This window comes from Lactuca saligna, chromosome 6 (assembly GCF_052625555.1).
Source record: "Lactuca saligna cultivar CGN05327 chromosome 6, ASM5262555v1, whole genome shotgun sequence".
NCBI lineage: Eukaryota > Viridiplantae > Streptophyta > Magnoliopsida > Asterales > Asteraceae > Lactuca > Lactuca saligna.
The window spans coordinates 17330316-17342456 of NC_136422.1; the positions used below are offsets into that span (position 1 = coordinate 17330316).

General features: G+C 35.4%; 1 protein-coding gene across 3 annotated transcripts; it reads right to left on the bottom strand.

The window, feature by feature from the left end:
- Positions 1–9539: 9539 nt before the first annotated feature.
- Positions 9540–11900, bottom strand: CSD1 (copper/zinc superoxide dismutase 1). Of its 3 annotated transcripts, none has more exons than XM_078960542.1 (8): positions 11780–11900; positions 10824–10912; positions 10636–10740; positions 10469–10564; positions 10141–10172; positions 9986–10061; positions 9843–9896; positions 9540–9739 (listed from the first exon to the last, which is right to left on the bottom strand). In XM_078960542.1, the coding sequence occupies exons 2-8, from the start codon at positions 10897–10899 to the stop codon at positions 9717–9719; spliced, it is 462 nt and encodes a 153-aa protein (XP_078816668.1). In that variant the 5' UTR covers positions 10900–10912; positions 11780–11900; the 3' UTR covers positions 9540–9716. The 3 variants fall into 3 exon arrangements, with proteins under 3 accessions (XP_078816668.1, XP_078816670.1, XP_078816669.1); XM_078960544.1 differs by having other exon boundaries at positions 10824–10950; positions 11780–11849; XM_078960543.1 differs by having other exon boundaries at positions 10824–10956; positions 11780–11839.
- Between the last annotated feature and the right edge of the window lie 241 nt (positions 11901–12141).

Sequence of the window (12141 nt, forward strand, 5' to 3'; positions counted from 1 at the left end):
AGGCTCTCGACACCGAATCACCTCCTAGGTTTTCCTATGGCTACCACCACACCACTCTCCATTATCAACTGCAGAAAGAAATCCTCATAACACCGTTTAACTAGCTTACGAATACAATTACATAACACCGACACCAGATAAATCTTCGAATGAAAGATCTCACACTACAATGGTTGGACTCAAACAAGAGTTGCGCAATAGGGTTAAACCTAACCTTCTAAAATTAGCTAATTTCATTAATGAGTAACTTAGCGTATTCGCTTAGTAGTTAGCTGATGTTAATGGAAACTCCTGAAAGAACAAAGCAAGCAGCATTCGAGCATTGTGTAATCGGAATCAATTCATAACCTAAATAGTCCACCCTATCACTAATTGATCAGTACTAGCATGCAAGTCTATAAGCTCGTACAGTAGGCATATAAAGGCATCTCTTCTAGCATTCTATCATGCAATCTTGAGCATATCCTTTGCCCTAATCTAGCATGCGATTCACAAATTCGCAATTTAAAACATATCACAAAACATATATGGGTATTTTGTTACTTGAGCTCGGTCGATTGCATGCACCATACCCCTTTCTTTTATTAGAAAACTCATTTTATAAAACTTTTTTTTATGAAAAATCTATCAAACCCTCAGTTTGCATTCATACATAACCCAGAGTATGCCCGAATCCCTCAAGCCAAGGCTATGATACCAACTTGTAACGTCCCAAAACTCAAAACCAAAATTTTTTGTTTTTATATTAAATGAAACATTAACCAATGTGTTTATCAAATCCATAGGGAAACATTAATGTATTCATAATCATCAAAAACACATTATAGTCAAATAAGTGAAAAGTCATGGTGTGTGGAATGCAATCATCCCGAGCTCTTCCCCTTTAATCTAGAAATACCTGATACATAATATGAAAACCATAAGCACAAAGCTTAGTGAGTTCTCTAAAATACCATATACCATACATATACACCAGCTTAAGGCTATGTCAGGTCTATTTCAACTCATGTGTCGGCCCAAGGCCATACAGGGTTTATTTCACCCGCAAGTTTATTTCAACTCATATGTCAGCATAAGGTTGTACCAGGTCTATTTCACCCCGCATACATATATCAAACAGTCACACTTGGATACAACACATACAACAGGATTCATAAAGACTACAAGCACATAACATATCCTAGTGTCCTACAGTATAGTAAGCAAACTCACCTCAGTCAACTGTCAGTCAAATAGATGCTCAAGCTACTAAACTGGAGATTCACCGTGCAAACCAATCAAATAAAACCCTAATTAATAATTAGGCCATAAACCATAACTAGGAATCTAGTTCTTTCATCCAACAACAGGGTAAAAGACCATTTTACCCTTCCTTCTTGACCTAAAAATCGAGGCTCAAACTCAATGGCACTAAAAGCCCAAATGTGGCCCAATTCCTAAAGGACACCCAAAGCCCAATATGATCCCAAATCCAAGAAGACCCAAAGCCTAATAACGGACCAAATTCAGAAAGGCTGGTGGCACAACAAATCCCAGAACACTAATATTCTGAATATCGTCCAAACCACAAAAGCCCAAAACCAAGTCACGAATGCTAAGCGTTCTAGAAGTATGCCCAGCGTTCAAGGTGGCTACACCTGATCAGGGACTTGAACATGTACGTGCAACGTCCACATCGAAAATCCCAGCGTATGCCCCCTGCTAAGCCATTAAGCCATTAAATCCTTGTTACTTAATACTAAATGTCCAAAATTCAGATCCAAGCCTTGTGGAACGTCTTAATCCATAAAATTGCCAACTTGGAACCTTTTGCTTGGATCAAAAGAACTCAAACCCTGGATATAATATTCTAATTTCACCAAATTGACATCAACACATGCATGGTTAATCCTTAACCATCAAGATTCTTACTTTTAGGGACCTCAGAAACATCAAGAGAAGTAACTCTTAACTTTTGGAGTGGAAGAATTGATGGTTTTTGAGCACTATAACAATATTATGGAGAACATACAACCCTAATGTTTTGGATCTAAGTTTTCTCAAGTTATACATGCAATTTTCATTCATCCAAAGCATGAACCCTAACTAGCACACAATTTAGAGATTTACAACATAAAACAAGTTAGATGAATACCTCTTGGTTGTAGCTTTTAGAACTTGGCCTTTCAAGAGCTTAGTACCTCAAATGTGATACCTCAAATAAGTCACAGACACCAAGAACAATGGAGGATTATGAGAGAGAGAGAGAGAGAGGTAAGGAGGCACCAAAAATTGGCTAGGGTTACTTCTTGGAAGTCTTAGCCGATTTTAGGGGTGTTAGCGGTTACATTTATAGTGTGGAATTCCTAGGGTCTCTTCATGTAAACCCTAATTCATTCAATTAGGCCTTTAATCTAATAACTCATTTGATAGCCTTTTGGACTAACTCTTCATGGACTCTCAAATAGATGTAGTCCATCCCTAATCAACATGGATCACTAGCCCAAACTATGTGTATCACTGATTTACTTAATCAGTCCCTGTTAATTTAATCAGTATCTTTTGATCACTAAATTAATTTCAAATTAAGACTTGATCAATGCTAATTAAATAATATGATTTCTCAATTAATATATTATTATTATAATATATTAATAAATCACATATAACCTCTTTCTCAAATATCCATCCTATCAAATTGCTCCGGTGAAGGCAACCCAAAAGGACCATGCTACTATCGGGTCAAGTACATACCAAGTATAGTTATGGGCTTAGACACCTAATCCAACAGTCTTCTACTAATCTACTTGGATAAGTCTCACAACTATAACTGTCAATGTAGCTTCAAAATCCGATTAGCAATCGTAACTCTCAAAAGCCGCTTTCAAACTCTGATATTATCAGTAATGCGTCCTTTAGATAAGGAATCAAATATTCCTCCATTCTACAAGATATCATATGGACATGAGACATGAATTTATAATCATTCTCTCTGTCCATGTGTTGTTTCTCGATTTCCGATTTATAACGACTAAAAACAGACTACAATTGAACACATCAACTTAGTCCAGTCTTGGCCAAGCACTTAGAGTGTCATCACTAAATCATCAAGGGGCCCACAGATATCGCTTTTATCCCTCTTAAGATAAAAGGAGTGGATAAACTTTGACTCATATGCATGCTCAATTTACTTATCAAATCACACACAACAATAAGTTTTATAACACCAAGTTACTAGTGCGTTTACGTATCATCAATGTGCAACCACCTTGTAAACCCCAACTCATATGTCTCTGTTTCAATAATATAAGATATTATCGTCTCACAATCACTCGTGATATAATCCATGAAGTGATTCAAATGAGTGTGTGTTTAATCCAATACTCAAATTCTTATTGCAGGAGTACTCACGAACACTGCAGTAAACTTGTGTCATGTCTAAGCACTTAGACAATCTACAGTCGGATTCATAACAATCTTGCTTCATTACTTACTTCCAAAGTATGATCGACTGTGGATGTTTAAATAATCTTATTATCCGGTAAGTAAAACATGCGAAGTGAAACACAATAATAAAACAATCAAATATGGTCTCAAAACTTTTGAATATAAATAAAACACTTATTATTGAATCACCATATTGATTAGAACTTATTCATTGTATAATGTTTCAAACAATCAACTTAATACTTGAATTAAAACAATAGTTATCCCATGCTCCAAGCATGCATACTATGTTCATCTATGGTCCTTTCCTTATGAAATATATCAATTGAACACATTTCCAATGATGCTCATTTCATAATTTCCTAATCCTTATAACAAGTGTAAGAATACCATATTCTTGCCACTACTAGAATCTATTCGAATCTAAACTTACATGCAATGATCCTTTTGTATTGTCTAGGCACAAAAGTCACAGAGACTTGGCCAATGATATTACAAAGTATTGCATCTGAGAATGTTACAACACAATTCCTTGGAATTGAAGTCTCACATTCAAAGAGCATTCCTTAAACATCCTTCTTGCATTAAAGTTTCTAACTCACACAAATATTCTTAATATCCAACTCCCATAAGAACTCTGCAGTTAAGCGTGCCCGTGCAAGAGCAATCCAGGGATGGGTGACCCCCTGAGAAGTTTTCGTGTCGGGGGCCCAAATCGGATAATAGGGTGATACGTGTCAGAGGGGGATGTTACAAATGGTATCAGAGCTAGGGAACGGTTCGATGTGTTTGACAGTGACATTGAACCCTATAATGGGGATGAAGGTGGGTTGCACCTGATCCCACATTGGCTTGAAAGAAGAACTAAGCATTTCCTTATAAAGGAGTGTGGATACCTTCCTTGTCACAACTCGTTTTAAAGACGTGAGGGCAGAATATCCAATAAGAACTCTACAGTTAAGCGTGCCTGGGCGAGAGCAATCCAAGGATGGGTGACCCCCTGGGAAGTTTTCGCATCGGGAGCCCAAAGCGGAAAATATTGTGATATGTGCCAGAGGAGGATGTTATAAATGGTATCAGAGCTAGGTCACGGGTCGATGTGTTCGACAAGGACGTCGAACCCTATAATGGGGGGTGAAGGTGGGTTGCACCTGATCCCACATCAACTTGGAAGGAGAAATAAGAATTTACTTATAAAGGGTGCGGATACCTTCCTTGTCACAACACATTTTAAATTCGTGAGGGAAGCAGATCCCATAAGGGAAGTTTTCGCGCTGAGAGCCCAAATCGGACAATATTGTGATACGTGTCATAGGGGATGTTACACTATAGACAAATTATTTTCCCTAAAAGCATGTTGTTGTATGTGACTAAATCTACCCTGATTGCATAGTCATCAGCATAAGAGATACTTGTATAGTCCTTAAATGAAAAAGAGTTTTTCATGTCCCTGACCTCCTACTCTGAGGTATGACACGATACCAACTAAAACTCTATGATGCAAGAATTAAACCATTTCTTGTTGATGGGTTATATTTGTTAATGATTTACACTTATTTCACCTTAGCATTACTGAAACAATCCATTCTCTTCATATTTTTCTTTTTTAGAATTTCATGATTCAGCGTATGATACCAGACGTTGATGAGAATTAGAAAAAATTTATGTCGATGGGTATATCATTGTCTGCGATATATTACACGCACCTACCTATTCTTTCCCAATAATTCTTCTATCAAGAAGTTAATGATTCACGATATTAGCCATACACTGATAAAACTTCGACACTCTTTGCAGATGGATACATTTCATATCTGAATATATTACATGCATCATACCCCTATTGCCTTTTTCTTCTAATAAAAGTGATTAATGAGTCAGCGTATGAAACCACACGCTGATGAAATCTCGCAATACTATGTCCACGAATAGTAATTCAAACATATACTATTAGGGGACATCACAATCGTAATAGACTACAAGTTGCATATCTGATACTTTAGTTGCTTCCTCCAAACCCGTATTTGTTGTTGATGTCAAAAAGGGGGAGAATCTTGCTAAAGCTGAAGAAATCTTGCTAAATCTAAGGGGGTCAAGCTGACATCAACATTCTCAGCTCATCATTTCTTCGTCCGTCTGTTGTGATTCATAAATGATGTCTCAACTGCATGACAATCAAAAATGAGAAGTCATTCATCTTCTCAGGGGAGAATTCGTTTAAGCTGGAGAACTTAAAAATTTTAATGTTACTCTCAGCTGGAGCATGAGCTGAAGGATTCATTGAAGATTAATTTTGACATCATCATATAAGGGGAGATTGTAAGGCCACACCTTATGATCTAACGAGTCAAACACTCTACATGTTATCTATCAGCGTGAGCGTCTATATGCTCACAGCATCAACATATCACGACTATCAACGTCAACTTATTATAGTTATTCTATGTAATATTTTGTATATTAGGTAATTATATAGATAAGTATAGAATAGATATCAGATCTGATATATTTGTTAGGAAGATCGGTTTTTAGTATATATTATTTACAATCCCTTCAATCAAGGGATATACTTGTATAGATTAGTATATTATCAACATTAGGGTAAACCCTAATGTTGATTTTGTCTTGGTGACCATTTTGTGACAAACTGTCTTTTTGGTGAAGACAAAACCCTTTCTTAGTGAAAGACAGTTTGGAGAAATCCCTGTGTTATTTATTTTATGTTCTTTTTTGCTTAGATTAGTTTGTTTTTGTTCTCTATACTTGAAGTGTATCCGATCGATAAAAAATTTCGGTAGTCTTATTGACTCATGTTGTATGTAAGTATGCATGTGTGGTTGTCTGCTATTTGTATGTGGGGTGAAATAGACCCGAGGGTGAAAGAGACCCGAATGGTTAAAAAATACCGATTGAGTTGAAATAGAATCGGGGGTGAAATAGACTCGGTACAGCCATGTGCCGACATATGAGTAGAAACAAACTTGGAGGTGAAATAGACATGGGGGTGGAATAGACCCGGTACAGCCTTGAGTTGACGGATATGTATGGTAAGTAGTACTTTGGAGAACTCACTAAGCTTTGTGCTTACAATTATCTGTTTGTGTTTCAAGTACATCTGGTTCGAAGGGGAAGAGCTCATGATGATCGCATCTCACACACTGTGATTTTCCACCTTATTTGACTCTAATGTATTTCTGGATGATTGTTAACATATTTTGATTTCATTTTGATTTTTATAAACATGTTGGTTGATATTTTATTATTACAAAAAAAAAAAGTTATAAATTTTGGGACCTTACATGTTATGTTAATGCATCAACCATTTTAGTTAATAATGTTTTTTACATTTTTAGAATAACGTAAAGTACATTGTTATTCTTTACATTTAACAATATGCATATAAAGGAAATTACATTGTTATGTTTTGTATTTAACAATAAAGTGACGATTACAAAAACTAATTGGTAAAAACTAAATGTGAAATTAAAAAAGTAGGCTTATGAAAAATACATAATGTGTTGCAAATAGAACAGAAGGGTAAATGATCATTTTTATCATTCATCACAGTCAGTCAGACATATAATCAAACAGCATGGTTTTAGTGAGATGTAGACTCAGTCAGACTCCAAACCCAATCAGGCATTTGTCTCGGTCGGATTTGACTCAATCAGCAACTATCAAACATCACCTAAGTTAGATTGCTATCTTCTTACTCAAAATAAATCTACATCAGGTATTTTCGTTAGGCATATACATTGCCTAACCTATTTTGAAATATCATTAGGTTAAGATAAAACCATGTAGTAGAATACCTTAGCTGGTATTTTGAGAAGACCATGACACATTGTGAGCTTAAACAAGTGTCATGATATGTTTATTGTTAACAACCTTGCTATTTTCAAAAATAATTATATGTTTTAACTTTTAAGTGAACTGAAATCATTTTTTCTGCAACTAATTATGATGAAACTTTTTAAAAGTATAATTGATTTCTTAATTATGTTTTTAAATACACCCTAGTGACGGATGTTACATGGTTAGTCTCTATAAAATAGTTGTTGACAAACTAATCCGAGACTAAGACCAATCCTACCTAAGGTCGCTCTCAATTCTAGTTCGACCTATGACTAATCTTGGACTGGCTTGCGAATAGTGTTCAGTAAATTTGGGACCTCACCCAAACCTATAGTCTGTACAATCTGGAACTTAGCGGTTTAAGAGCAATTTGGGATCGATTCAATTGTTAGGCATATCTATAGATTGGTTTGAGGTTGGTTCTAATGTGAAGGTCTAGTTAAACCACCCACAACTTTGTTGTTCTTTGTGTCATTGTTTGTGGATGGTGATTACAAAACAATTTAATAATCATAACGAAGACAAAATACAAGTTAAAGTTTTAATCCCCTAGAATTGTGTATTCAATCAGAGTACAATTATATCAACAATTTGCAACCATGTGATACTATGAATACTTCCTAAAAATCGCATTTGTTGGATACCAGTCACCAAAGTAGGTAACTTCGGCGAGAATAAATAGTTACTAGAATGCCAACAAGATCAACACAACATTGACTTCTTTCCTTGCCTACAAAGTCTCCGCAAAGAAGCTCTCCTACACTTGTTAAGATCCTATGGTGGATCTGAACCACGACCTTAGGCAATCCAAATATATTCGAACTGATACAAAATGCAACTTTTAGAAAATATCAATCGTGTGATCCCCATAAAACAACCATATATGGATTACATACTAGGAGATCATGGTCGATTCAAACCAATTTCAGGCCCCGAAAAAAAATGAGACCCTTTTTGCCGCTGTCTGCAACGACTTAATACCAAAAGTTTTTTTTTTTCTAAAACATTATAAGTAGATACATAAAGAATAGGTTCTAGAAATTTGGAGGCCCTAAATCATCGTTCATGCTACCCTACTCTCTAATACAGTCCTAAGATGAGGAAATATGACAACAATGCCTAATAATAAGAGCAACATACATACCAAGGTGTAGCAAACATAGATGGCAAGAAAATCAATACATGTGACATGAATTTACATGGTTCCGCAATTGGGGTAATTATGTACATCAAAGAAAGAGATGCACAACATGTATTCTTCATCACCAACCAATTCAAAGAGTTGCTACAAGATCACTTATAATTGAAGAAAATAAAGTACCAACAACAGCAATGAAATCTCCAAAGAGATACAGGTGCGTATAGTATATATTAAAGTGACACTCAAATACGCTTAAATCGCCCCCTTATCACCGACTACAAAATGGTTACCAACTGCAAGTCACAGTCCATGTCATCTTGAGAAATCAAAGTCACTATCAAGTTTCTGAAAACCTCCAGAGACCCACTGGTCGGCCAATATTTTTTGTCTTACTGTAGCAACATCAACATGATGTCCAAGTCGTGATGTATGTGGTCTGGTTTGCTCGTGCGCTGAAGCATATTGTGTATCACAAAAAATACAACAAAACGGGTTATCAAGTGTAAAAATGAGTTGGATCTTGACCTCACCCACCTCAACGCAGAGTCGTCCAAAACAATCTTTTTTCTAAACTTAAGCGACTCTTTACCCAAGAAACGCGTAGCCACAAATTATTCCAAAATAGGGCAAAAAACTCAACATCTTTAAAATATTTATATGTATATATTATTCCTAGAAAAATTAAATATATGCTGTTTATCTATGCATATATTAATACAATTATAAGCAATGTTGAGTTTTGGCGTATTTACATAAAGAAAATAAATTAACCATACATTAATAGCAGATAAGTTAAATAATGAAAATTTTAATGAAATATAACGCATAATGCTACTCATGTGCATTTTGAGAAGAATAACACTGAAGTTGTCCAATTACGATGTTGAGGAAGTTTATTACCATATAGCTAACGCTAACATAGCCTTATTGAGTGGTGACATTCCTAATGTTAAGTGTTTCACTTTGGACTCACGTTTACAGTAAAATTAGCATATTATTTGGTAAAAGACAAGACATGTAGTGTGTGTTGCGTAAGAAGCTTCAAATAAATAAACAGAAAAGGGAAATTGTATAAAAACAAGTCTAAATTCAAAACTTGGCTCAAAAGATATTCAAGTATTGAAATAGCACAGGGAATACTTTATTGAACAACAACGCAGCAGTGACACAACCATAACTTATGGAGATAGAGAGTGAGAAAGTATGAAGATACATCTAATTTTTATATGGTTTTTTTTTTTTCAAGAAAGAAAGCCTCAGTATTCCCTGGAATAGAGATGAGAGCAGTAGACAATCAAGCTTGTAATCCAATGATACCTGCATGCAATTTCAATATGAGACAAGACCACCTTAAGGCTTAAAGCAATGTGATTTGTTTTCCTTTTGTTGCTGATTTAGTTAAAAAGACATATTGGCTTACCACATGCAACCCTTCCACCAGCATTTCCAGTGCTTTTGCTGAGCTCATGGCCACCTGAATGAGAATAGACACACAAATTGTCTTACATATGTATATTTATATAATAATATAATATAATATACAAAAAGATAATTGAAGTTTACCCTTTCCAAGATCATCAGCATCAGCATGGACAACTACAGCCCTTCCAATGATGGATTGAGATCCAATTAGTGGAATCTACATAAATCAATATTCATATATAAGTTAGATTTGTACAATTTAATTTATAGCATAGCAACTCATGTGAGGAACCAACCTGCTTATCAACAATGGTGAATTTTGCAGTGCCTGTGTTGATCAAAAAGAACATAAGAAGTTAGCAGTAGATCTTTTGTGATTTGAAATTTTAAAAATTCATAGCTAAGAACTTCAATTAAAAACATTGAACTCATTGACTAGTGTCATATAATGTTTGGAGATAGAAATTTTGAAATTCAAATGCAGCCTCAAAGTTTGACTTTTTGAATAAAGTATGCAACCAATGGAAAATAGCCATAGAATAAAGTTTGATTTCTTTTTAAATATAGTGCAAAACCAAGACTTATTGAATCTATAAAAGTCATAATTTAAAGTAAGTGTGATACCCTCTTCGCCTACTGTAACATTCCCAAGATCGCCAGCATGGCGAACCTCATCATCTGGAGCACCATGTTCCTTTCCATGAGGATTGTAATGAGGGCCTATCATCAAAAGAAATTAGATATATGATCAAGAGACACAAAGTAATTCACATTTAAGATATTAGACATACCAGTTGACATGCATCCATTGGTTGTGTCACCAAGTGCATGAACATGGAAACCATGAGGTCCAGGTTTAAGGCCAGAAAGGTTTCCAGTAACAGTAGTGGGAGCACCTGAAACATTAGTTAAATATTAGATAACTTATATTTTCTATTTATACTTGATAAAAAATCCAAATGTTAATCAAATTTATTACCTTCTGTCTCTTGTTCGAAGAGGATGGTGCCACTAACACCCTCACTGCTGTTAAGAACTGCAACTCCCTTCACCATTTTTATATGTGATCTAAACAAGTGAATAACCAGATATTATAATCAAATCACCTACAACTTTCAGACCAATGAGTATGTTAGACATCAAGACTCAAGAGACAGCATCACAACTTTTCTTCTTAAATAAGAGCATAATGGTTAAACCTTATTACTGAAAATCACAAATCCTGTTTAGTAGATTATTAGTCAAAAACCAGGTGAACAAGTAGATTAATACTCAAAAACTAAATGAGGACAGATTGGTCTTGCTTTAGAAGTACTCAAATGTTAAAGAATCTAGACGCCATTTCCCGAAAGGCAAAACACATCCCCTTTTCCAGCCTTCCATCCACTTCAGATTTCACTATTTTGTCCACAATACCTCCAAAATCATGAACTTATTAATATACCATCTTAACAATTTATTCCAAACCCGATCCGTGACAAAACCAAGTTTTCCACTTCGTATAAACAAATTGTCCGATCATAGCTCACAAGATGAAATGATTTCCTTCACAGTATACTTATATAATCCCTTCATGGTTGTTATGTATTCGATACGTTTGCTACGTTTTTTTGTCAGATTTATTACTAGATGATCACACATACACCCCTCACGAATCGACATCACGACTTCAGAGTTAGAACTTAGAATCATGACCATATCAGTTGATCTTTACAATTGTCTATCAGATCATGATGAATCAACAAGAGAAATCACTATATATCCAAATAGCGTTAAAATCGAACTGAAACAAAATTGAAAATGATGATGATCAAACAAGTATAATAAATTCATCGAATTTGTTTTCGATCTGTTCACGGACCAGATAAATAGATCACACATACCAAACAACTATCTGAATCAAACAAAAGTAAGGAAAAGAAAGTCGAATTTTACCTCAGATAACCCCCGCAAAGCGTCTGTAAGAGTGTGTGTGAGTAGTCGATGATACCTCGAGATAGGGCACGGTTTATTATTATATCGATTCAGCAGTACGCCATTTATGACTAGCCTTATTATATCTACCACCTACCCCGACTGGCAACGCGCCTATTCCTCGAATGAACACTAAATGGAAACGTGTGAAAAGAGCATTGGTGCGTAGATTACACGCTAACGTAATCCGCGTTGGATTTCATGTTAGTGTGCCTTTGGTGTGATTCGTGAGAGAATGTTGGGCCGGCAAGACGAAGCAAAGCCCATTTGTTTTGAAAGCCTTCATTGACCTTTCTTTTCAAATTATTATATTTTTAGTAAAT

Coding starts and splice junctions, on each gene's coding strand:
- CSD1 (XM_078960542.1), bottom strand. CDS start 10,899: ATGGTGAAGGGAGTTGCAGTTCTTAACAGCAGTGAGGGTGTTAGTGGC. Junction 10,741..10,823: donor CTTCGAACAAGAGACAGAAG/GTAATAAATTTG, acceptor CTAATGTTTCAG/GTGCTCCCACTACTGTTACT. Junction 10,173..10,468: donor TGTTACAGTAGGCGAAGAGG/GTATCACACTTA, acceptor TGATCAACACAG/GCACTGCAAAATTCACCATT.